Source organism: Lonchura striata, chromosome 6, assembly GCF_050655825.1.
Source record: "Lonchura striata isolate lonStrDom1 chromosome 6, ASM5065582v1, whole genome shotgun sequence".
Classification (NCBI taxonomy): Eukaryota; Metazoa; Chordata; class Aves; order Passeriformes; family Estrildidae; genus Lonchura; species Lonchura striata.
In genome coordinates this window covers 33,465,248-33,492,768 of record NC_140708.1, presented here as the reverse complement: position 1 = coordinate 33,492,768, position 27,521 = coordinate 33,465,248, and the positions used below count along the sequence as shown (strand labels likewise).

At 39.8% G+C, this 27,521-nt stretch overlaps 1 protein-coding gene across 4 annotated transcripts; it reads right to left on the bottom strand.

Annotated features, from left to right (window-relative positions):
* TRUB1 (TruB pseudouridine synthase family member 1) lies at positions 1-27,002 on the bottom strand. Of its 4 annotated transcripts, none has more exons than XM_031505282.3 (8): positions 26,846-27,002; positions 25,146-25,238; positions 21,847-21,902; positions 8,748-8,829; positions 4,398-4,470; positions 3,065-3,210; positions 1,902-1,958; positions 1-537 (listed from the first exon to the last, which is right to left on the bottom strand). In XM_031505282.3, exons 1-8 carry the CDS (start codon positions 26,985-26,987, stop codon positions 323-325), a joined length of 864 nt encoding a protein of 287 aa, XP_031361142.2. In that variant the 5' UTR covers positions 26,988-27,002; the 3' UTR covers positions 1-322. The 4 variants fall into 4 exon arrangements, with proteins under 4 accessions (XP_031361142.2, XP_021381599.2, XP_085439014.1 ...); XM_021525924.4 differs by having other exon boundaries at positions 3,071-3,210; XM_085582888.1 differs by having other exon boundaries at positions 8,748-8,826.
* Positions 27,003-27,521: the final 519 nt, after the last annotated feature.

Genomic DNA, 27,521 nt, shown 5'->3' with positions numbered 1-27,521 from the left:
TTTATCAGACATTATTGTATATAATTTTTTTATTGATGAATTCTCAACAGCAGCCATCTTGTACCCTGAAAGTTCTTTAAAAGTCTATAAAAATTTGGCATCAGTTACAGTGTGCAAGAAGGAAAATAAACAATCAATAAACAGTTAGCACTGGATATTTTCAGTGCACATTCTAACCCCAGGAAACAAAAGAACCAATTCTCTTGTGTTACAGTTTGCCACCTTCCCAGCAGAGACCTGTAGATTTACACAGGAGGCGAGACAATCCCAATCCAATCTTCAAACATCTCAATCATCCAGTCTTTTTCCTTGATCCAACTTATCACTTTTCCTCACAGATCACAGCAGTTTCACCAGGATGCTCTGTCTTCAGTTTTTTCCAAGCTGGCTCTCCCAGGAGCAGGGCTGTGCAGTGCTCCAAGGACTGGGCAATGTCATCAATTGTCCACTTGTCCTCGTGCAGGGCGTGCTCCTCCAGCGTGAACGGCCCCTGCTTGGTGCGCGTCAGCTCCTGCACCGAGGCACAGGTGGAGAGCTCTGCAGCAAAGGAGGAAAGAGGGATTGGACAAAGCACATGGATAAACTTCCAAAGTGTAACCACTTCCAGCTCACTTGAAATGTATTTTTGTACGTAGCCTTTTACATTATTCTGCTTTGTTTGACAAGGAAGGTCATGAAGATTTACAAAGATTTATCACCCGTTTATATTTTCTTAAATTTGACCCAAGGATCTCCTTTGATTTCAATAACTGTCCAGTGTAGTAAAGAGTTCAGAATCTGCCAGAAAGCTGTCAAGAATTTTCCCAGATTTAGATCAGAATGGAAAGTGAGGAAAAAATGTCATAAGATGTAAGCAGAACACACTGCATTCTCAAGTGACCATGAACTATTTTTCTACACATTTTGAGGCCTTAGCACTTCTTGCCTTCAAAAGGTATTTTTAACATTTTTACCCTGTGCTGCCTACAAGTATAACAGAAACTAAGATAAGGAAAAATAAAAAAATATATATAATTGTTCTCCTATGTTAAATAAATACCAGCAGGACATAATTACTTATCAAGAAGCTACAAAACGTAACAGCAACAAGCACTGACTTGTAAGCATACAGGTACACTAAAATATTCTCTCCCATCCTTTGTGATGAAGGAAGGTTTTTATTTCATTTTAAATTTTTGGAAAGAAGCCAGTTACGGACAGACTTTATCTTGGTTTTCATTAAAGGGCTAAAGGCAGTAACAGAAACTTGGACTAGCCTAAGCACAAATAACAACATTGAAATTCATAGGGTTACCCCATATTACTTGCTTTCCTGCAAATGTAACATTTAAAAAAAAAAGTTAGAAATGGATTATCTATTCTCCATCATGCAGTTTGATAGATACAGAGCACAAGACAAATAACCCTGTGGGAAAGCAAAACTATTCACTGCTCAGGCAGAGGAGAAAGAAAACACTCGAAAAATCATCACCAGTGTGCAAGTCTTTCCAGCAGATAGGGTTTATTATGTACATAGTAATGTTCTGTGCAATCTGTTTTCAAAATGTGATGAATAATGTTTAAAAAGACAGTATCTTTCTTCTTCTCATCCTTAATCTGAGTTAGCTTTAACACATGAAAGAGGGAGGAAAAAAGTCCCCCCTTTGCCTTGCATTATCTTGCTCAGTGCTATTGCTTGCTCTATTTTTATCAGCCGGCCCCCAAGGTCCCTGGCAATTATTTAGCCATCATTCCCCCATGCCCCTAAGGAAATTACCTGAGTATATAAAAACAAGTGATAGCACTACAGTTCTGCAAAATAACACACAGGTCTAGTTACTTGAGATATACAAAATGACAAATTTTTTCCATAAACACACACTTGTTCCTTACATTGTCATGTATTTTTTTTTCATGCCTACCTTTGCCAATGTCATTGACCAGGCTCCTGACATAAAAGCCACCACCACATTCAACATCTGGAATGTTAAAAGTGACATGGTAAATTGCCAGTGCCATGTGAAATCTACTTTACATAGAAGCCATGCCCTGACATAAATGTAGAAATGTGCTAAGCAAACAACCCAGTGATAAAATATTTATAGGATGCAACATCAATTATTCATCCTGGAACATATGTGAGGGTGAAATTGCTAAGCTAGACAGGAGGGAAAGCAAATAAAATGGCAACTATACTAACTCACCAGAATTTAAGTACTGGCTATGGTATGTTAAGAAATGCTTCACTCCTAGTACTTTTAAGCATTTCAGTTGACTCCGTATTTCTAATTATAAAAGCAAGTTATTTCAAGTATAGCCTAAACTGACTGTCAGTGCTTTTCAAATACTGCAGACAGGCAGCTCCATTAAAATTTTAAAATTCACCTTTAACTTCCCCTGCTCTCTCAGCCCTTTCCTTCCCCCTCTGCCAGTGATCAGCTGCTTGTCAGCCAGCCATAAAGTAAGAGATGAAGTCACACAGCACTGAGTTCTGTCACTCATAACTGCTCATCATAAAACATCTAGTCCATCACAGGACTGGGGATCAACTGGGCAGATAGATCAATGCCAGGCATCATCTTCACCTTAGAGTAGCATTAAACATTTAGAAGAGTCTTTTTTGGTTTATTTATTAATATGCTTCTTAATGTACTACCAACTTTCTTGATGAATGACAGAAGGAAAGATAAGATCCTTCCTCCTCAACAAGAAAGGGGTCTGACAATAACTGCAACTGGTCCTGGAAGAGATGCCAGCAGGTCTGGGAATCTGTCTGAAAGAATGGCAAAGTGAAGGAATCAGACCTGAGAAAGGAATGAGCTGGAGGCTGCAAAATCGTGGACAGATGCAAATAATCCCCTGACCAGTCTCTCAGAATTTTGCCTCACTGAAAGATTAGATGTAATCAGCTTAACTTAAAACCAAAATACAGTGCTTTTAATACAAAGTGAAAGTCTCTTCACATGGGCTCACACCAAAATAAGCAGCAGAGTGAAATGAAACCCATTTCACTCTCCTAGTCCCATTCTGAGTGTAAATAAACATTAACAAGCTGGGAGCACTGCTCTATGTAATAATCTTTGACCTTTACCCAGCGTGAACAGTGGTGGCTGGAACTGCTGGAGAGAAAGGCTGTACACTCTCACTGGCCGAGCAGGCTTTGCTTCCACTGCTTCCCCTCTCTTCATCAGAGTTGAAAGCCTTTCTCCATCCTTCTTCAAAGCAGAATAGCTGATCAGACAGAGCATGAAAATGTGTGTCATACGGTTGTAATAGAACAGGCTTCCCATTCTCCAGATCCTGGTAATATTCTACTAGGGTAGCACACATTTTACTGCTCTCCAAGTACTCACAAAAACCCACAAAAACTCAGCGAGTGCTGCTGAAATCTCTTGGACACGGAATCATCCCATTTACCAGTAGCTACATAAACCAGAAAACAAGAGTTGGCCTTGTATTTCTCTCTTGCTGTACAGATTTAAAAGCATTTTATCACTCACTTTGCAGTTTATGAAATAAAAGAGTTTCTATAAGGGTTACAACATTGCAGCTGCCTCTAGCATCTCGTGTCTCAGAAGTCAGCAGTGTTTCAGTGTTATGTCGAGCTGAGCATGGGGAGCCACTCAGGCAGCTCCTGTAATTTTACATTGCACCTTTCCTTGTCCCACAGCAGGGTCTTTCCTGAACAGCAGCTGCCACATTACAGGATGTTGAGGGAACCACTACAGACCCACAGAAATTGATTTCACTGATTACATGGAACTTTACCAAATCTCTAATTTTAGTCACGATAGAAAGATGAAAAGAAAAATAGAAAAATCCAAAAGAATCTTGCTCACAATATTAGAGGGCAATTTGAAACAGGTCACATAAAGCAGTACACATGCGGCATTACTGACCTCACAGGGCTCACACTGGAACAAAGTAAGTGACACATGGCAAATGCAAAGGAAAGCAGGCTAGCTTAAACCACCATAAAAGCCATCTGTCACAAGCTAAGTCACACACAGTGCTAGCTACTATGGCTCACCTGACCAGATGAAATTTGCTAAACTACAGAAGCTCAGTCATTAATCACTCACTCAAACTCTAAGTTTCCAATAAACTAATTCTAAGCCATTTAAGGCACTTCTACAAAGATGTCAGTGAGACTGGAAGACAGAAGACAAGCCCTGCAAAGTTCTTGAAGACTTTTACTACTTTACATTTACCAAAAACACCTACAGACTCCAGGTCACCATTTGTGCTGGGTCTTCAAATGTGCATGACCTGCACTTGCAAATGTTAAACTCCTGACTGCCTGGCCTCAATCCTCTTGTCAAAATGTGTCTTAGTACTTCTGAGAGAGCTGACGTCTGCTGGCACGTCCTGACAGCCAAACACAACTGTCAAGAGTGCCTGAATAGCATGGAACTTACAGTGGGGGAACTTGCATGATGTCCCCTGTGAACTTTTGCAGAACATTTTCAAGATCTCCTTTTGTTACCTGGTCTGTGGAAAGAAAACAGTCAGTATGTTAGTATTGATTATTCACATGGCACTAATGGCATCAATCACATTCTGCAAGCAGACACAAGAGTTCCCACTCTTCAGAATTTAGATGGGGTGAAAAACACCAAAGAAAAGAGATAAAAAACAGATTGTAGGCAGGAATGCGAATTATCACAAAAGGAGTGGAACAAGCTGTCCAAGGTGATCAGGACAATCTGGATACTTTCAGAAGGGCAGAAATCCTCTTTAATGTTTTCTTTTGTAATTTCCCTCACTTGAGGCTGCAAACTCATCTTTATTGGAAACTATATAAAAGCTACAACATTTGGAATATTCTTATTTTTTTAAAAAGCACCAAAAAGAATAAAATGCTCATCTAATCCTGGGAGCTTCTCTCTAAGAGAACCTAACTGCAGGGAAAATTACAACAGATTATTAGAGAACAAAACCACTGGTGTAGAAAAAGACTTTATCTGAAAGAACACATCAAAATTTCCCTGACAAACAACTAACCTGCAAATATACTCTGGGGTATAGTTATACATTAAGTAATGCAGTTGTACTAACAAAATTCTGTAAAAGAAAGACAGCTGGTTTAGGCAATGTACTTTCTTTTAAGAGTACACATAGACATCTGTCCCACTTTTATTGGAAGACTATAACCTAAGTAGCTGATTGCACTGGTCTTCTAAAGCTCTATTCAATAGAAATTGCATTCATCCCTAGTTTTTTTAGAGAGTGCAAACACAAGATTTGTAATCACAATGCACTTCAGTGCATTTCTACTGTCTAGGGTTTGACTAGCCCTGTTTCTCATAAGTAATATTTAATTAGTGTCATCCCTGCTAAGTCAATAGCATTCTGGAACATACACCAACCAAATTTATTTATCAAGCCTTTGTTGTATTTTGAAACGGATATTTACTTGCAAACCTTAAAAACCAGATGTACTTGATGCTGTAAGTAAAAAAGATGAGACTTCTTTTGGCAGCAGCTCTGGGAGATGATCCTGTGGTTCCTCACTTCTATAAAGCACACTTTGCAGCCTCAAGAGAACATGCTGTCCCCAAGCAGCTGTCCCAAGATGTGTTATTAACAGCAAGGTTGCAAAGCACAAGGCACAAAACTCCAAGATGCTGAGACAGACCAATTTACATCAGAATACGGACTAGGAACAACAATATAAATTGTGCAGTTAACTCTGGATCGTCTGAAGAGTTTCTTACACTGTTATTTCCATCTTGTTTCTATTTAGCAACATATCACAACAAAACTACATGGTGGAAAGTCAGCATGACCTGGCCCCATGACAGTGATCCTGTTAGCCTTCTTGTGAACCCCAGGCTGCTTCAGGTTAAAATTCAGTATTTTAGCACAAGTGCCCCTTGGAGTTCTCCTTCCAATCTTCACCCCATGAACTGCATTTGTGGCCAGGGCATTTAATGAGACACCTGAGTTCAGTTCTGGCTCTGATCTCAAAGTTCCTTTGACTAAGAGGTTACATGTGGCCTCTGAGGAAGTCACTCATGATACAGGCAAGCTCTGTCTCAGAGGAAGAAAAAGACCCCATGTAAAGAATGATGCATTAAGCCATTAACAAACAAGAGTTTTGTCGCGTGTTATCAAAGTAAATATTTACAGATGCATTTGCTAAGATCTGGTGTGCTGTTGAGCACTGGTGACTATTGACTGATTTTACTCCTACAAAGGAAGGAAAATAAAGTTACCAAACCAGAAGGTGCCTTTTGTGCCACAATCTCAAAAAGCCTTCACTGAAGGGTGATTCTGCCCTGTGCTTGTTAACAAACTCGCTCCAAAAGAGAACACAAGAATTATCAGTGACAGCGTACCAGAAGTTTAGCAAATGACCTCAATTAAGTCTGACCCAGCACAAATTATTTGAAAACAGACAAGCAGAATCCTGAAAGGACTACACTTTCCAAATTATTCAGGTAGCTTATTAAACATATATTTCAGCATAATCATCAGAGACCTGAGAAAAGCCTCATTAATTTTGTTCTCCATGTCTGAATACAGCCTGTAGGCAGCTGGGAGGAAATGGGTTTCAGAATGTACATTCCTGTACACAGCTACAAATATTAAAAAAGGGCTACTAACATTAATGTGCTCAAAAAAGCATCAGAGGAATACGAAATGCTACTTGCTTCCAAAATCAGCATCTGACAGCCTGGCAGCAGTATGAAAACCATAGCCTAATTTCCCATGGAAATGCAAACTCACTGTCTGGTAAAAAATAAAAAAAGCTACAAGAAGTTCAGAAAGGGTTAAAAGCAAGGAGTTCTCTTCAGTGCATCCTGACATTGTGACTAACTGTACAATTTGCTTCCTAAGCTTCTGTCTAGGGACACTTTGAGGACTAAAATGTAACACTTCCTTACAGTTAATATAGCTAGCAACTTTCTGCAGGCACTCTCCTCTTATGTTCCAATGAAGTCACTCAAGAAAAGTCTTATACAACTTGCAAACTGGTTTAGTGCCCTTTCTTTGCACTAAGGCCCAATCCTGGATGATGTTGGCACTCCAGGATTTATATTCACTTGCTCTGCTTCTCCAAGGATCCCTGTAGGTGTCAAAAGAAAACTGATATTCAGTTCAAACATCTGATTTGCCTTTTCTTGGAGTACCTAGTAGGGTTACAAATTAGGGATGGTGGGCCAAAGACAGTATCCTGCAGAAAACCAAAATGTTTTGGAGAAGACACTGGAAAAGATGAGGAATACACAACATGTAGGTACCATGGAGAGCAAAAAGGGAGTATTCATGCTTTTTTCTTTCTGAAGAAATCACATCTGACTGATTTGCACCAACATGGAAAGCAACTGAGACCAATGTCACGAGCATTTCTTTCAGCTGTCACTTCAGGCAAAAGGAAACTGAGCCCCAAATAGCCCTGCCCCAGCAATGCCAATGCTGCTCCTCATCAGACCACGTGATGAACTGGACTGTGCAACTGATCTCAGTTTAAAATGACAAGCAACTCATAAAAAAGGGGATATTTTTAAGCCAAATCAGTTCCCCAAGCACACAGCCTAACAGAAAGGTGGTGCACTGAAAGCACGTACCCTAACAGAGGTGGTGCAGAGGTGGGAACTGCTGTAACAGGAGCTGCCAGAGAGAGAAACACACAAAAAAATCCCCATCACTCTAAATTCTGTCTGCAGTAAACACAAAATGAAAAAAGCAAAACTAGTGTTTCATAAAATTTATTTTTATACAGGTAAATACCAAGAAAGGGAATCATCACTTCATTCAACCACATGAGTTATTGGCAAATCTAACACCATGAGGATGCTCAGGCCTCCAGAAGCTTAGAGACTTAGAGCTTAATCCTGAAGCATAAATAAATGATCCAACATCTCTGAATAACACTGCTTAGTAATTAACACTATCTAGAATGTGGACAAGAAACTCATGCTTGCCTGCCTCACGAGAAAAGGAAAACTGCAAAAGAAATGAGATTGGAAGTGAGAAATGAAAGCCAGGCTTTTCATCATGCCATTAAAAAAGATTATTTACTTCATGTACCTATTATCAGGTAGGAAGAATGTCAGACATGTAGAGTTGCTAAGCAACTGGTTACCTATTATTTTTTAATTTTTTTCCTCAAGGTTGTGAAAGAACTAGTAAGAAATACATTTACTGTGTTACTACATTATTTCTAAGATACCCAGCAAAGCCACAGTCAGGATGAGTTCTGAAGCCTTAAACCTTTGCACTGTGCTCTGTGAGTCAGAAAATTTCATTTATTAAAGATGTAAGCAAGGCCAAGATCTGGAAGATAGCCATATGTAGAATGTAGTTTATGCCATCCTCATTAAATGTTAAGCAGTCTGTAGGTGATGTGGTGTCCTAGAGAGAAGATCCAAGTAGTTTATTCCTCCACTGGCCTTAAATGGTTTCACTAAAGAGGACTCCTGGGACTACACTCTGAGAGAGGGAAATGTTACTGGACACAGCACGTCATTTGTCAGCCTGTCAAAGATTTGAAATTACACAGTCTTGCCCAATTCTATTTCCTCCCTCCTAATCTAATGCCTGGTTTGTTTTTTTTCCAGCAGAAATGAACACTTGCGTTGGACATAATTGCATGAAGCTGGTTTGAATTATATGAGCACTGAAGTTGAAGATGAAATAATCTTAGTTTAATTTCACATTTAAACCTAATTCAGAGTCCCAAACATCTCTTCCGCTTTCCTATGACAGAAACCACTTATGCCTTCAAATTGCATCAAGTGTATAGATACATTTATGCTTACCATAAGGCTTTTCTTCAGTTACTTTTCCTGTAGCATCTAATGTATCAGTAGCCTTGCCCAGCATTCCAATGGCAGTGTACTTCTGGGAAGGAATAAGAGAGATTAGTGAGTCAGGTCTTCAATGTTGTTTCTTAGGATTTTTTTTCTTTTTTTTTCTTATTTTTTTAAGATAAAGACTGCAACTACCAATTACTTCAAATCAGAACAAGAAGAATACTGCCTAAGTGGTAAATCCAGCAACTCTGGGTAAGCAAAAAGTCAAGATTAAAAACATGGAATCAACCAAAAAGTAAATCCTGTATTACATGTGCCTGTGATTTCAGTTTTAGAAACCCCAGGAAGAAGCAACATGGAATCTAATTTTTACTACAAACACATCAATACCATAAAGAAAATAATAGGGTAGTAAAATCAAAGTCTCTGTGGGGTGTCATATGTCACGGTTGAAGCAAGGCACAGAGGAGTACCTTTCCCAGACAATTTTTCTGTTCCTTTGCACATAAAAAGACACAAAGACTTTCACTTGTGAAAGCAAAATACTCACTGCCAAGACAAAGCATTACAGTGGTTCTGCCATGAAATGCAGGGATATGCAGTAGCCTGAAGCTGCAGTTTTGAACTCCTGGGATCTGGTAAGGACCTTGTGACCAGCACAAGGAGTTCAAGGTCATTGAGTAACATCTCTGCTCATTTTGAGTTCTCTGAATATTTGTTTCAGGTTTTTCAGGGTTCTTCTCTAAAAAATTCTTGAGTGTATGTGTCTGTAGTTTGGAAGAAGGAATCAACCTGACCCCAGGACAGCAGCTCTTGTCCTTACATTTCACCTGATGCCCTCCTTTCCCACATTTTCACCCTAAGAGCTGCCATGGTCTGAGGATACAGCACAACCTGCTGAAGCTGACACAGGCTTCCCCTGCACCAGCTGCTCCATGACTTGTCACAAAGCTGTCAACACACCAAGGCTCATTCTGTAACATGAATCTGAGCCAAGTTTAGGGACACCATCAATGGTTTGACCCATTGCCTATCCCATTCCAGTCCCCTCAACTTCCCTATGGTAAGTCCACAGGCCTTCAAATAAAGCCTGGGAAAGAAAAATCAAAGTGTTCCTCTATTTCCAGTAAGGTTCCAGTGAACTTACTCCCAGCTGAACTAATACAAATCTGAGGATATATCTTTTAGAAGCTGGCTGACCAAACTCTACTGGAACACATCCAAACAGGCATAAGCACTAACATTTTACTGTGAGATGCAATGCATCCTGCTTCTTGTACTTGCAAAGTACAAACAAGCTCAAGTAATAGCAGTGTAGGCATATAAATCACACCCACACCACTGGACTAGTAAGACATGCCTTGATTTTGTTCCATGTGACAACCTGCCACATCAATGTATTTCTTCAAGCCACTGCTGCAAAATGGAAGCAGCAGAAATAGTCAGACAAAAGGCAGCAGAGTGCAGACCTGAACATAAAAATAACTGTATTCTTTGCTTATTTCATGTGCTGGGCTGGGAATAGAGAGAATTTTCTTCATAGTAGCTGGTATGAGGCTATGCTTTGGATTGATGCTGAAAACAGTTCTGATAACATAGATGTTTCCATCACATTTACTAAACTAGCTTTATCACAACCCATGAGTTTCACCTTTTTCTGATTCTGTCCCCATCCCACTCCAAGAAGTGAGCAAACTCCTGAGTGGTGCTTTAGCTGCCTGCCAGGTTCAACCACAGCAGCACATTAGGGCTATGTTTTCCCTAAACATTGCAGATGTCTGATAACAGCAAAATTAGGTATTTCAAAATAAAATTCTTCAAGTTTACACACTTCTGGAATTCATGAAAAAAGAAACTAAAGAAAGAATGGATGAATGCTGCTTCACAACAAATATTTAAATAAACTTTAAGGTATATTATCTTTTACTACTATATTAGCTGTTGGGACCATAAAATTGACTGTTTTCTGACGCATTTAATGATCTGGTTCTGAGCATGTAATTGCATTGCCAGAAATACACTATTCAGCACCTAACCTAGAGGTTAATAAAAACATGTGAGCAGATCATCATTTTCCTAAGCATTATGAATGATCTTAGCACTTCAGAAAAATTCTAAATATGACAATTTAAAAACTCACACTCTGTCTTCTAATGTTTCCAAATCAAAATACTCATACTACTTCAGTTTAAATTACTTATTTTCCTTTAATTCTGGTTTTGGTTATCTTGCTTTAGGCTATCTGTTACAATAACATGCTGTATTTGATCTGCCAGCAATAGAGAAATAACGTCTCATCTCTTAATATGTAAACACGAATGGCATGAACAATACAATCCAAATCTCAATATTTCCCCTTTAATTTCTGAAAAAAGAGCAAAAGGGTTTACAGTTTGTAAAAAGAACGTCCTTAATTGTTAGTCATAAATCCCCATTTCTTACAGGAGCCTTTAAAGATTCACAAAATACTCAAGCCAGCAATGCAATAATCTGCAGAGAAGGCTGTAACACAGTAGGAAATTAAGAATTACAGTTGGTTTATGATCAGTCTCTGGAGTGCCCTTGGCTGTCTAAAAGTATATATCATAATTCTTACTTGTCACTGGATAAGGTTTATTTCTTCCCCTTTGGTAGGATGCAGAACCTGGAGGTTGTAGAAGATAATACAAGAGTCCAGAATTATCTGTGTCAAAACTCAGCATTAAAACTCTTTAGATTCTCACTCACACTGCCCTCAGAAGCACCCAATGGATTCTGAGTCATTTAATAAGTGTTCAGTGACCTTTTCTCACCTGTGTTGGCAATCATTTATTTCTTCCAGTTTTATGAAATACATCTAGGGGCATTTTCCCTGTACTCTCAAATTACACATCACTGCAGGAACACAGACAGAAACTGCTCACAACGCTCTGCCTTCAACCCACTCAACCTAAAACAAAAAAAGCAAGGTAGTAGGTGTTGTAGGCAGTGGCAAAGCCTGACAAGTGCAGACTGTGACAGAAAGCACCCCTATACTGCAGCTCCTTAGAGAACATCCTGCCAGTCAACAGCCCCTACATCCCTGCCCTCTACTCAACTCAAGAGACCAGGACCCAAATCATTTAAAGATGAAAAGCAGCACCTCAACGTCCCTATGGATTGCACAGCATGCAAGTGCAGCACATTAAGAGCTCAGATCCAGCGTTCCCAGTCACAACTTGCAAGTGCTGCAGCATTGTGCCTTAATTCCAACACAGAATGCTGGGCTGGTCCCAAAGCAGAGCCTCACAACTGTACAACAGCACCCTGAGGACAAACAGACCTTTCCAAAACTATCCTGCTTGGGGGAATGGCTGTGTCTCAGCCAGTCACAAAACCATTTTCTTGAAAAAAAAGAAAACCATTATGGCAAGTGAAACAAAAGGCAGCAAAGTGACCAGAAGCCCTTGAGTATAAGCAGCTCCACCATTCCCAGCAGTGAGAAGAAAGCCTTGAGATGATGCTTTACAGTGACAATCCACTGCACTCTGCCAATGATAATGCACAAAGTCTGTCACACAGACTGGGAGATGTGCTGGATGCAACCCCAAAAAGACCAGACACACAATGAAATGCCTGGGTGGTCGTGCATGTGCACCATACTCATGACCAGAAAGAAATATACCATCAAAAGCCAGTACTGCGTAAAAAAATAAGATTACAGGAATGTATAAGAAACTAAATACAAACTTCTAATAAATCTCACAGGTCTTGGGAAGAGAAATTTTGTTTTAGTGTCACAACAACAGGGCACAGTCAACATTCTCACAAATAACAAACCGTATGTTTACCATAATATTTTTAGTAAGAGGGTAGCTATAATTTGGCATTTTTATTTTCATACCCAGTTTCAGAAAAGTCCTTAGACTAGCACAGAAAGAGAAAGAATATCCATAAAAAGAGAGAGAATAAAGGCAAGATTTTATCAGCATGCATATTTAACTGGGAAAGGGGGAAGAGGAGGAGGAGGAAGAATCCCCTCCCATTTCAAGGGCTGCACAACCCCACCTGGGGGGGCTCCAGGAGGCTGAAGCCCCTGGGCTGACTGCCAGGCAAGTCTGCCTCACTTATCAGTGCAAATGCCAGACAGACCATGCAAGGGAGCTTCTCAGTTTTATGTGTTGAGACATCAAGGTTTTATTTGGACAGAAGCCAGAGACTTGAAATCTTAAATTATAACGTGCTTTAAAAGCTTCTTCATACATGGAGAAGCAACACTTTAGAAGAGCTAGACAGAACCACAAGTAATTACGAAACAAGGTCACCAGAAGCTGTCAGGAAGATTTTTAGATGGCTCCCACTACAAGAATTTCCCAGGCAAGCATGGAAACTTGGAAAAGGCAGTTCATGAGAGTTCATCCAAGGATGACCCATTTTCTAATCACAGCAGCAACTGAACACAGAAGTGCAAAAGGAAAATAAATAAGTTAAGGCTACAATCCCCTGTGCAAGAGACTGAAAGCTGGGAAAGAGAAGTCATATTAAAGAGAAACAGAAATTCAATTTATGTAAACTGATGTCTGTGTGTGGTTAACAAGTTTGAACATAAACAAACATAAAACAAGTGTTCTAGAGAACCTGATGGAAATCAGGGGGAGCACACAGCAGGCAAGCACTGATCAGAATTAGTGCTCCTGTGCCAAAACCATTTGCCCTACACAGATTTGTAGACTTAGGCCACTGAGACAGTGAAGAGGCCTTAAACTCTCAGTTTTGTAATGACAGTCAGTTTGTGTTCAGTGATTTCTAAAGCACAAATAAACAATTCTGGATTTAATATTTACAAAACTTATTTTGCTGTTTGTATAACATTAGCAGCTACCAGTGGTTTCCAGTATGCTAATTATCCACCAAAATGGAGAAGTGCATGAGGTAGACAAATAAGCTGGAAAAAAACCCAAGGGTTGCCATAGTTTCAATTATTTTCCAAAACAAAGCACACTCACTAAGCAGATTCCAATATATAAAAAGCACAAAGCCTTAATCTCTTAAAAGCAGGCTGCACAGAGGGCAAAATAAAGACTACAGGATAAGGGAGGAGTTTCATGTTTTATAATAGAGAAAATTCAAAATTATCAAACATGAACTTTTGAAATGCATAAACATTTACAACTTCTCTACCATTCATTTTTTTCTCCTAAAAGAAAAAGCTGACTTTGTGCTAAGCCTGCACTAAATTGCATTTAGTGCTGGATGCTGTAATTGTACTGTCACTGCTGAAGAACTATCTGATCTTTACTTTGGGGACTAACAAGATTTTCTGATCTCTTATGTCAGCTTATTTTAAGGACTTGAAACATTATGGGATGACTAGAGTTTTCATGAGAAGGAAGGACTAGAAACCTCTCTAACAGGAACCTAACAGAAGATACTTTGCATGTAGTCCAGAGAAGCTTTAAGGTATTAGCTAAAATCTGTATCAAACTTAAATTTAGGAGTCAGAGGGAGTGAAGGAAAGGGGGCAGGTGGGAGAACAGTGCCAACAGTCACAGGAACACTGCATGACCTGAGAGAGCACCAGGCCACATCACCTACAAACACAGCGCAGGCTCACAACAGCCAAGAGGGGATGCAGGTTAATGTGCAAAGGTGGCTGTTTGAAACCCACACTTTCTTTATGCAAACCTTTCTGGCAACTGCTCTCTGTGGAAACCTCCCTCACACATCAAAATGTCTCAGGTTGGCTCTTAAATGTCATCCTCAGCTTTAATATCTGTTCCATCATTCTAGTACCCATATCATAGATAAAACAAAATAAAGACAGATGACCTCCAAATTCTACTGGGAAACAGAGGTTCAAGGAAATACATAATTCTCTGTCCAGAAATAGAAGACAGTCCTTCCAGAAGGGTAAGACTTTATAGCTACATACAAAATCACAGATGAAGTTGAATGCATGAGTCTTTGGCTAAATTCAAAAGCATTGCTAAGGCCAAGATGCAGCAAATTCTAAAAGGCTGTGCAAAAAGCATCTCCAAATTACTAGAAATGAAAAGTAGGGAAAACAGTGTAGAATGCCTAATCTAAACTGGTTACCATTATTTTTATTTTCTGCTATTTTTATGAAGAATGAGAAAAAAACCTAACCATGTTGCAGTCTTGATTTTATTAATGAATCCAAGCAAGAACTGCACATGAAGCACAGCCATATGCACAATTATAGAAAGGTCAAGATGGAAGAAAGCACCACTGACCTTGTGAATGGAAGAACAGAAAAATCATACCAGAATATGTTCTTAAAATATTCAGCATTTGGGGAGGAAAGAGCAGCACAATGGGTGCAGTCTCCTCAAGATTTTCAACAGTTTAAAAAAAGAGTGTGAATATTAATAGAGCATGAAGCTGAGCTATTAATAGATTAGGCCTCTGGGGTGAGCATAAAAGACTTGAGCACTACACAGCATGTTCAGCCAGCTTACTAATAGTATTACTGCAGTACAGGATGTATCTATAATATCCAACAGCTTCTTCTTCTTCAACAACTTTGTTTTAGAGATCTTGGGCAGGGCAGAAAAGACAAGATACTAAAATCAGCCTCTTCTCCAATAATTGTTAACCAAAAAAAACAGGTTAAAAATGTGTCATATGTTTTGCACTAATAAATAATTAAAGAGTTTGACAGTGTGTAAGGCCATTTCATTCCTCTAACATTTTAGCCCTCCCTACTTCTTGCATCTCCCACTATGCAAGCTTAGCATTTTCTCAGTGCAACTTGTTTTGCACAGACACCACTTCAGGCTTTGCTAACACCTTTTACACATTCTCAAAACACATCAAAACTCCATTCACACATTTTCTCAGGCTTCCTTTCTGTAAGTATTTTCCTTTTGACAAAATAAGGAAGACAATCACATTGTCTTCAATGTGATTTCACAAACAGACACTGATCTCCAGTTAATATATGGAGGCATTTGGTGAACAAGAATTTAATTGTCAATAAGGTAAAATAACACACAGGACAGAAACCAGTGCCAAGTTTGCATATACAACAATGGAGAGATCCTGGAGTTATAATACAAAGTTCTGGTTCTGCAAAAACTTCTCAGGTGCCAGAGATGGTTAAAAAAATCCCACCAAACTATTACAGCAATTCCTAGATGTAGCTGTTAAAGGCTACAGACATTAAGCAGGACAAGTTTTATTAATAGACATCTTTGCACTGAGTTGTGCAAACATATGAGGAAGTATTCTTTGAATGTTTGCACAATAGGATAACAAATACCACAGAACAGAAATGTCAAGACTTTTCTGTCCTACACCTATATTTCAGGAATGCAATATACTTCCTTAAAATAGTAGCTAAATAGGTGAAATTAAGCAACCAGTACATGTCAGGAAGAATTCACCTAGCCAGTCTACAAGGGCTGAAACATATCCATCTGCCCATGGGTTAACATCTCTCATAAAACAATCACTCCATCTGCAATCTGTCAGTCCTGCTCCTCAAGGAAAACCTGTAAAACATCTTTCAAAACAAGCCTGGGAACTAAAATTCATAACTCCACTGGGTTCAAAAAAACCCATGGACTCTAATAGAGATATTGGATTTCAGGCACACTATGATGTTATCTCACATTAACCCCTCCATGTGCCACAACATATCATCTACCAGGCTCTCTCATTCCCCTTACCATCTCCTTCTTCCCTCTTCTACCTCCCTTGTAAGGAAACAATCATTTCTTTGGGCTTGAGCAAAGGTAGTGACATTTTGTGTAGCTACAATCCATTTTCTTTAAATGGTCAAGTCACATTCTGCACTTTACTTGTTACGTCTCCCATCTCACTTCAAAAAGAAATTCTGTCAGACCCTTGGCCATTCTGGATGGGATACCAAGAACACAGAGGTCTGAGAAAGTAAACCTGTGGCATAAACAATAGAATGAAAAATGACAAGGTGCTGCAGATGAAAAATTTGAGGGAAAAGGCTGAAGAGCAAACAAACCATTTTCACTTGAATTCCTCAAAAACAAATACTGTAATCTGAAAGCAAAAGCAAATGAACACAAGCAAGGTGGGATCTGAAGAATCATCAAGCTAGCAGAAAGTCCTCCTTGCCTTGTTCCTGGGAGGTTGGCTGATCCATTGTGAACAAATCCTTGCTGCCTAACTCAGGAGATAAAATTGTTTTCTTGATGTATTTTATTAAAGCAGGTAATAAAATGTAGCCTATCTTTGTGAAACAGTCTAGGGATATTACCTATGTAACTGCTTGCCCACACAGAATTGTTTGTAAACCATACACACAAGCATTACCTACTTTTAATTTCACAAATGGTCTAAAAAATACCTATTCCACTAAGTTCTAAACAACTCTCTAATATGCTTAGTTTTAAAATCTATGGCTTCTATTTTAGATCTGAGAGAGTGCTTGCATTTTCGAACATCTAGTTTTCTGTACCATAACAATTAGTCTCACAAAATTATTCCTACTACCCAAAAATCCTGCCCTTCCAAGACTATGTTAAAAATACCAGAATATGAAAAAGAAAACAGAACACATCCCTATGCAGTGTGTGAATAAGTGGGTTTGGTTTCACCAACTCCAAAAGAAAGTACAACGAAGCACAGAGCTCAGCTGGTGATAGTCTAGAGAAATTTTTAAGACTAAAAGTAAGAGCACACACCACCAAGAGGATCCTTTGAAAGGAAAGTCAACTCAATTTTCTTGCACTTGCAACTCATAAATGAACTGGAGCACAAACACTGAAATACACTAAAAAAAAGCAACAAACCAGCACAGTGAGGCTGTTTAAAATCAAAATTAGAATTTCAAAATAAATAGGACTTACACCATCATGGTGTGCATGTCAATGTGCAAACACACAAATGTTGGCAGAAGAATAGAGGTCTCAGATGCCGAGTTCTTAAAAGCCTCCTGAAAACAGACAGACAGAGCAAATAAATCTATTGCAGCTTCTACTAAGAAGGGTCCAGAGGGAGCCCCACTGAATTACTGGATACCAAAAAGTCCACATGGGCCTTTGGTGTCTAACGAGCTGTAAACAAACCAAGTCACAAGCAAAGGCTTCATTAGTTTTGCTACTTGTAGAGCCACTGGATGTGCTTTCTAATGTGTTACTAATTCATTGAACTCACTGCCAAAAGATGCAAGCAAAGGACTTAATTAAAAAAAGAAATTAATTCATGGAGAAAGTTTAAAGTATGACAAGTTAAGGGATAATAAGTAAAAACAGAACAGTAAGGTAAACACAAAAGTTAAAGAAATAACATTGTTTATGGACACTTTGTTCTGCAGGACCTGATGCCACCCCTCCAGAGAAACAATTTTGCAATACACAAACTGTAATCCCAGAATCACACTGCAAAAAGTAATTTACATGTCTCAGAAGTTCTGCTCGGTGATTTGAACCAATTCCTGCTCAGACAAGCCCTCTCTCACACCATGCAAGTGTGACTTGCAAGATTTAAAACCTAATCACTGATCTAGCACTCATTTTCTATCCAGGATTCGTAAGAACACAAATTTTAACTATCCTATAAAATTAAAGTTGTCACATATTAGGTCACAGATGTATCTTCATTCTGCTCATAATCTCTTCCTCCTTTTCTAGGCTTTGAGAACACTTGGAATTTGGGTTTTACTCTACCCACAGATTTGGTGGTTTTTTTTTTTTTTGTTGGTTTTTTTTTTGTTGTTGTTGTTTTTTTGTTTTGTTTTGTTTTTTTTTTTTGATAGCTTCATTCTGGAGAAGCCACAACTTTTGAGATTAAATTTTCTACCATTGCCCAAGCTTGTGCCACCAGCACAAAGTTCTCAGGGAATTTCCTTCACACTGAGCACTTGGGGAGGTTTTGTGTATGTGCACCATGACAAGAAGTTGCATCCTCAGCTGAAAGCAACATGCCCCAAGCCTTCCACTCATGGAGAGGCAGTGGTTGCAAGGACAGTTTGAAGGATAGCGAAGTTCTTCATTCACACCAGTATGACTAAAATTCTCTTAGGCTGAACCCAGGTGCTATGTCACTGAAAAATAAGCAAATTAAGCACAGAACTGAAGTCTGAAAGTCTCAGTTATCCATACAGCCTGAATGTGTTGGGAGACATCTCCCAATGGAAAGTATTAGATTAATGAAGGATTTCATTGCTTAGTGCTTCTCATTTTTTTTCTCTGATTAGCCCATGATTATTTCCCTCATTGCTTCTATGTAACAGCACATTCTAATAGATGAGATGTTTTAAATGGGACTACCACTTTGGAAACTGTGCTACCGTTTTCTAAACCATTTCTCCCCCAGAAAAAACACACTTCTGCACTGTGTTTGAGACAGACAAATCATACCTAAGACTGAATTTTTCAGAAAAAAATTACCATAATAAATATTGGTCTACTGCCTTCAAGTTAATTTTACTGGTGAAGAATACAATTTTTTCTCATTCTACTCTATTTTCCAACATGGTAAAACAAAAAAAAAAAATCTCTAAAAATCTTGAAGTGCAAGAAGTCCAAACAAGACCAAGTGCAAGTCCCAGAACAAGAAGAAAAAGTGATTCCACTATGGAACATCTATTAAATGTTCAGTATTTTAAATTCTAGATCCAAGAGCATTCAGCTTCTCCTTCTCACTTGGAGCATTTGAAACAACAAAAAGCAAACAAACAAAAGCTAAGTCAGCTTGCACATATTTTTATTTCTGGACAAATATTAAGAATTCCATGAGAAATCTGGAACACTAAGAAGGTATTGCCCTTGGCTGTACATTTCTGTTTGTCTTGAGTTAATTCCTAAGGAGGTCAAACCAATGAAGAACTCAGTTTACACATCAAGAGTAGAACTCCTTGCAGAACATGTGTGAGTTGCACACCAAGGCATAATGCTCAGAGCTGCCAGAGTCAGGAAAGTTTCACACAACGTTTGGGAAAAAGTCAGAGCCAGTCCAATTCCTGGCAGAGTCACCATATGGAGTTTACTGTAGTACCATACATTTTGGCCACTCCACACAGCTCTGCTGCCAGCAATGATAGACTGAACTGTTTCTTTACAAGATGCATTCCTAGAAGCAAGCAGTAAATCCTGGCCAGAGAAGGTCAGACAGCTCCTCTGAATCTTTATAATAACAAAGGGAACAAAAGAAAAACATCACATTTCAACAAACACCTTAGCATTCAAAATAGTGGGAAAAAATAATTAAGAGTAAAAATTCCAAGCACATGGTGTGGAAAGCAAAAAGATACTCAAACCTATTTAATCATTAATTTATCTTGTGATACATTATGAGATGCTGTTGTCAGTGTGGACAAAAAACCCAACAGGCAGACATCTGTGAGAGATCCTTCAACTTCCTTAAGCCTCACACATTACTGCATGCTTAATTTATTGAAGCACAAATAGAAAACAGGAAGGCAGAGACAGGAAAGGCTCCAAATAAATGCTGCAGATTCCATATCTGGCACAGATTGTCAGGTACCTCACACAGGAACAGCTGCAGTGGAAGAGCTGCTGAGCTCTGTCAAGATCCATCTTTGCCTCACTGAACCAAGTGCCCAAGAGCCACATAAGGCCAGGGATGGATCTGCCTGGGGTGGCTCACCAGGCTGCCCCATGGTACATTCCCCCTGCCCTTGCCCCTCAGGAGCAGCTCTAAGCCCTGTGAACCATCTGGGAACAAGGTTTGGCTGCATAACCCTGTTTTTGGCTACAGGACTTCACTGTGAAGTTGTCAAGGAACCTGAGCATACCCTCTTCTGCCAAAAAGGCTGCAAGTACTTAATCTATCACAGCTGTTTCCACTGTGAACCTCAGCTTAAGAGCTAAATCAATTCCTTTACATGTTTTTAAATCAACAGTTTACACATTTAGCTGTGATGACTTAATTTAGCTGAAGCAATCTATGACTTCTTTTAACTTCAAAGTTCTTTCAAAGGAGGTGTCAGGTGGTAACTTGCTTACATTTCCACTGTAAATCCAGCTGTTTAGTGCACATTTCAGAACACAGATGCTTCTGAAATGTACTCATGTAAACCAAATGCCAACCCATTACAGCCAGTGCAGAGATTGGCACTGCCTACCTTGAGTTTTGGATCAGACTCTACAGCTATGTCCTTTTATCCTGGTTGTTTTCTTTACTCTCAATTTGCCTCTGAGCTGAACTGAAGATTGTCAACCAAATTCTACCTTTAAGCTATCAGTTCAGCAGCTGTAAAAGATCTTAAGTGTTCAGACTAGAAGAGAGTGGGAAAAATAGCAGAACATAAAGCATTATTGACTTTTCCTGCATTTAAGATGAAATTTGGAAGGTTTAATTGATTTTCACATCTGTCATTCTTATCTAAACTTCTTATGTAAAAACAATGGCTAAACCCACAGGATTTGCCTTGTGATGAAGGAATCAACACTAGGACATTACTCCTGGGAGTACTTGCACTTTTTTGTGTATGTAACACCTAGTCTGGGGCAGGTCACCAAAGTAAAATTAACACAGTAAAATTAAGCTAAACCAGCAATGAACAAAATTTCTATCTTCAAGGTTCTGGTGTGGATTTTCTCAGGCAGACACAGGGCTTTTGCTACCTTTGGCTTCTCACATGTGTCTGTTGTATTTGTAGAACATCCCTCTACAACAGCAGCAATGCAATCCAAAACACTCCAAATTCCAAAAAGTGCCTCTTAAGGCCTCTTGGTATTTAAGAAGACAGCAAAGAAACAAAGACCATCTGTTACTTTATGCTAAATACAAATGAAGTTATCTACACATAAGGAAAATTACCAAAAATCGAACTGTCATCCATAACTACGTCCCCAAAACATCAGTTTCAGTGCTATCTCCATTAGTTTTTCTTTCCTTTTTTCCAATATACTAAATAGTATAGAAATCTTCCTATAAATTGGTAATTTGGTATTTATTAACACTTCTTAGAAAACTGAGGCAAACAAAGTTTTTTAAATAACCATTTTGGACATTAAAGTTTGAGTAGCACATTTCTGACTAACTGCAAAAAGGAGCTGAAGTATACATCTGAACAAAACATGCAGCATGGCTGACATTTGCATGTTGGTTCAGTTCTTTACTGACAGAAAGAAAACCAGCAAACAAACCCCCCTCTTAGAAGTCATTTAGCATTCCTTACCTTGGAACCTGCCAACATAGTCCCCAGCATTTTTGTTCCTTTTCCAATACCAACCACTGCAAAGACAGAAGAAGAAATGCTACTTCAAAACAGCCCTGCAGTTCCCTTTTTCAACACCATTCAATACCAAATATTATGCTAGTCAGAAACTCAGCCTTTCATGCTCTGTTAGCATATGAAGAGAGTCAACACTTTTGAGAAAGCATCTCTGATGTTCAAACAACATGGAACTAGTGAAAGGAAAAAGGGTCTAAAGCAAAAGATAAATAGCCTTCATCTATTGTTAAAATACTTTAATTCAACTCCTACACTTACTTATCTTTTAATCACCAAAGAAATGGAAAGTGCAATTAACATTGACTCTGATTTGATGAAGGTTATGGCTCACCAATAATGAATGAACCCTTCATTATAAACAAATAGTCCTTTTAAAGGTTGACAGTGACCAAGAGTAATACAGCAAGACAGCAGAACAGAATTGTTTATCAGACTTGCAGGAAGAAAGTGAATAATCAAAAGGTCCAAATGCCTATTACTGTGCACGCACAGATTACCGTTATTTCAATCTTAACACCAGTATTCTAAAAAACAGCAATCAGTCAGCTTTTCATAAAAGAAAGAGACAGAAAAAGAGCTCTGTTTTATATTTTACTTTAAAGCTTTTTACAAGATGCTTGCCTTTAAAATGCTTTTCTATTGATTTTTCCACACACAGCAATCCGAAGAAAATTCTAGAAGGAAATTAGTTTTGTGTACAACTCATAGAATGTGTGACAGCTTATGTACTTTATTTTAATAAAACTAGAGGAGTGAAGGAAGCATTCAGAAAATCAGCTTCATGTTAATCAAGAGCCAAGATTGAAAACATCAAATGGATAATGAACTTTGAAAAAACAATTTTTTTACTTATGTTCTAATGCTTCTCAATTTTTATGCTCTGAGACTCACTAGATTCTTCCTTGCTCTCAATCACTACTCCTCTTATTCCTGAGGGTTTTCAGTCACACATGGCCTTTTGCTTTCATGCATCTTCAGCTCAACCTGTTCCTGTTGTTTGCCAGATAGGAAAGAGCTGCAAGAAGGCTTAGAAAAGCAGATAAGCACACAGATAAGACTTTATAACCAAGCACTTTTCTTGCAACATGATGACATAACTGAACATAACCTTAACAGCTGAGCTGAAATTTGCTGAAGAGTGTCAAGAGATTCAATAGAATAATTTTAAAGCGACATTGAATGATTTTGTGAACAAGATACTAACAATTTTCTCCATTAATCATCAGCTTATGGAGAATGTGTGTTATTGAACAGTGACACAAACCCCACTTGAGAGATTATACTGAACGTAGAAAGATTTAACTGAATTTTAATTTTTTATACTTTCTCATGTTTTCTTCTACTGTGGAGGCAGAATTTATTACTGCCATATAAAAATAAGCCAAATAAAATTCCCACTACACACCAAGAAACAGCAAGCTGGAACCACAGCCCTAGAGTAATACCAGAAGAAGATATTCACCAAGACTTGACCTTGCCTTTCTCTCATGTCATAGATCACTGACCTCTGTCTCCAAGGCCCTTCCTCATTTACACTTGCTGTCAGTAAGAAAAGAAATATAAAAGTATGTTTTCTGATAAAGAACACTGCTCAGTGACTGGCAGCACACCTGGCACACTAAGCAGGACTCTGTATCAATTAATTCCCAGGAACAAAGTTACAGACATGCAGTACATAAAACCTGGGAGACAGCAGTACAGATCAAAAATCATGCTCCTGTCCATGAGGAAGGAAAACTTTCTGCTCCACCACTCAATCCTGAAAAGTTATTACTCACAATAACTTGTTTCTCCTGTATCCTTCCCTCCCTCCTCATTACCTTACCTGAACACACAAGAAATCTGGGCACATTCCCTTTCCCTCTCCTGTCCAGTTTTGTCCCTTCTAATCCAGCTACCATTGATTTTTTCCTGTGTATTCTGTATGGAAATCGAATGACAGACCTTATACCTTTTTTCAATCCATCCACAGCTAATTAGGGTGATGTGCTTCTCTATCTATACCAAGCACATCAAGCCCAAATACTTTTTGTCACGCCATTAAAAGCATGCTTTGGAGACTGTTGGGTATCAGAACAGTTGGAGAAGCAATTTAGAAAGCACAAGTGATTTTCCATTTCCTATGGATCAATGCTGTTGACTTTGCACAATGAGAAGTTGTAGCATGCTCAGAGGGAACACCTTTGTAAAAGGAAAATGTCTGCTTCAGGAATGCACACTGAATTCTCTAGTGAGTGGCCACAGAGTACAAGAAATTCAAACCAAACCAGGCAGTGCTCCATTCTAACCCAAGAATGTCACATTTTGCCATGTTCACAAGTGACAATTACCAGCTACAGACCTCTAGCAACACTTTTAACAACCAACCTGCCCTTGAAGCTGAATTCTTCTGAGAGAAGTCATTCATCAAAACTCAGATCATTTACTTTCAGTGTACACTCAAGAGTTGTACCTGTTTATTTTCACCAGCAAAAACGTATAGCTGTTATTTCTCCAAGCCAAGGAGAGCTACAAGGTTATGATCCAAGCAAGCTGTAGTCTGCATGTTACTTATCAATAAAACTGCTGGTGACAAAGTATGATGTGGGAATAATCACACCCACAGCTGAGGTTTTAACACCAGCAATTGACACATCCTGTTCTTTAACAAAACAAAAAAATTCAATTCATGGATTGATATTGAAATTAAAAGACAAAATATCTTTGAAGATTCTTCTTTATGAAGCAAGACAGGACAGGTACCTAAAAGCTTTTCTGTGCTGAGCTTCAAGACAAGCAGCAGCTGAATTGTTCTTATACATCTTTTTTTTGGTATGTATTAGCAGCTCTAAAAGCTCCCTCAAAATCCCAGAATAGCATTACCTTGAGACAAAATAATTCAACAGAGTATGATGACTATAAATCCCCAGCTTAAGTTAAAAAAGCCATCAATTTCTCAGGTAATTTACAATTCATTACACAAGTGTTTGTATTTTCCCACATGTAATAACCCAGAAGTTGTTTCAGGATTTGGAAGAGAGAAGGCAGGAAGGAAGAACACAGCCTTCTGCTAAGAAACATGTTACATGCATGTAGAAGTATATGCACAGGAAATTTAACCCAGACCATTCTTCCACAGTATTCTGTCCTTCCCCCAGAACCTGCCAAGTATATCCCAAATTGTTCTTCCACCCGACTTCACGCAGGCATGAAAACATCTCCTGAAATCATATTTTGATGACTATAATTATGTTTTTCATTACCCAGGACTCCTGTGGCTGCACTGTCCAAAGTCCCTCCATGTCCAATTTTCAAAACCTGATTTCTTTTGTTCCCTTTTGTTTGCACACCAGCTTCTGCAAATAGAAATGAAAAGGAAGCATTATAAAATAGCCTTAGAATGTAGGAAAAATGGCACACATTTCCAGACTTCTAAAGGAAATAAAGATCAAATATTTAAACTATTAATTAGCAGTGTAGAAATTACTGTACTGCTGAAGATCAATGATTAATTTAAATTTACTCCCAACCTCAAACAATTTGCAAGGTATTTTCGCTTACATTCTAATGAAGTCTCACATACTGTTACAAACAGCTTTTTGGAAAGTATTGGTAGCAAACCTGTGAAGTTTCATTAACAAAGCGTGGAAGAACCAGCAGCAGAGTCTTCAAAACATCTACTATACACAAGTTTTATGTTATATAATCTGAGCCAATTCTTGATGTATTTACTGCCTTATACTGAGACATGTTTATTTGCATATACACAGCCCTATGGCACTTCTGCAGTGGACTGAACTTATTCACTGCTGCTTTCAACCTGTCAGTGTCCCAACATAGCAAACTTCCTACACAGCTGATGACTCCAGGAATTTTGCAGAATCCAATACCCTGTATTTATTAGTATTAAATATGACAAATGGTCTAAGTTCCTTTATCCATATCTATTATCTCTCCATTTCAGGAACCTGATAATTCCATATAAGGTGTGTGCCTACACTACAGTTCACTACAGAGTAAATCACTAGTCTGAAAGTATGTTCTCACTTCCTCAGCAAGTGCCTAAAAGCCCAGACTAGATGATCAAGTCCCCATATCCATTATTAAAAGAATCTAGGCCATAGTTGCTCACACCTTTACAATGATCTCGAGGTTTTTTTTCCCATAATATCTGACTGCTCAGAAAGAGCAGTTTCTGCAGACTTTGTCCAGGACTTTCAAACTTTTTTCAACACTTTGGTTTTCACTCCTTTGGTGATATTTTTTTTAATGGCAATAGGCAGTGGGACTGCAGCAGAACACCCTGCCAGTGCTGTGCTGTGCCGCAGAGATGCTGCTGGCACTGGTTCTAGCAGATGGGCACACGCTGTCCCTGGGACCCTGGCGCAGCTCTCCAAGCAGCCTGGGATGCCCTGCACTGAGCCCAGCAGGACCGCAGGTTCCAGCTCGGAAAATCGCATCCCTCCAGTTCCAGGGCTCCGTCCCGCTGCCCCCTGCCCGCAGCAGGTGCCTGCCACAAGAGCCGTGTGGTGCCACAGCTCACCCTGCAGTGCGACCAACTCTGCCTGCCTGGGACCGTCTTTCCTTAAAGCCCTCCAAGGACACAACTCCACCAGCTCCCTGCTCCACCCATCCCAATTAACGCTTTCTGTGAATAAATTCTTCCCATTGTCCAGCCTGAGCCTCCCCTGGCGCAGCGGGCCAGGACGCACCCAGGAATGGCTCCATTCTCCGAAGTGGGCCGTGCCACGGCTATGAAGTACTACCAAAACAAACAACCAACCCACAAAGAGAAGCTAAACCCCGCGTGTTCATCGATTCCCAAAGCGCTGAGCAGAGGGTGAAGTGACCGCCGGGAGCTGTAGCTCCCGCACCGCAAGGCCCGCGCACACCCGGCTCCATCCGGGCAGGGCACGCCTGGTCCGCACTGCGCGGAGGCGGCGGCCCGGCCTGCGCCGCTCACCTGCCAGCAGCCTCTCCTTGAGCAGGTTGAGCACGGCGGCCGAGGTGCGTCCCTTGGGCTTGCGGACGGCGAAGAGCCCGCTGAGCGAGAAGAGCTTCTCGGCGGCGCGGCCCAGCGCGGCGCCGCCCGCCTCCCCCGCCATGCCGCCGGCAGCCGCGCCGCGCGGGCGGGACGCGAGGGAGGAGCCGTGAGGGACGCTTTGAGGTCGCTCAGGGAGGCGCCGGCGAGGGCATCGGCGGATGTTCAGTGTGGAAACGGAGCAAAGCTCCTTGCTAAAATCTAAAGCCAATCAATCTAAAAATCTAAACCAAAAACCAACCGCAAAATTGTCTGGGGGCGGCTCCACCAGACGCAGAGCGGTTTGCAGGCATCGCTGGGGAAGGTCGCTGACCAGTGTGTGCCGTACCTTCGATGCCCAGATGGAAAGAATTGTATTTTGACAGGACAAGAACTGCGCCGGGAGGTTTAGTTTGGGTATTAGGAAGAATTTCTTTGTAGAAAGGGTGATTAGACACTGGAACGGGCAGTCCAGGGAGGCGGTGGAGTCACCGTCCCTGAGGTGCTCAAAGGCTGGATGTGCCACGGTCTGCTCGACACAGTGATGTTCTGTCATAGGTTACACTCTATGATCTCAGAGGCCTTTTCCAACCGAATTGACTCTGTGATATTCTGCTGA

Excerpts from the sequence above, each read along its gene's own strand:
- TRUB1 (XM_031505282.3), bottom strand. The coding sequence starts at position 26,987 with ATGGCGGGGGAGGCGGGCGGCGCCGCGCTGGGCCGCGCCGCCGAGAAG. Across the intron at positions 21,903-25,145 it reads TGCAGCCACAGGAGTCCTGG|TGGTTGGTATTGGAAAAGGA; the intron begins GTAATGAAAAAC and ends CTGTCTTTGCAG. Across the intron at positions 3,211-4,397 it reads ATCATGCAAGTTCCCCCACT|CTATTCTGCTTTGAAGAAGG; the intron begins GTAAGTTCCATG and ends CTGTCTGATCAG.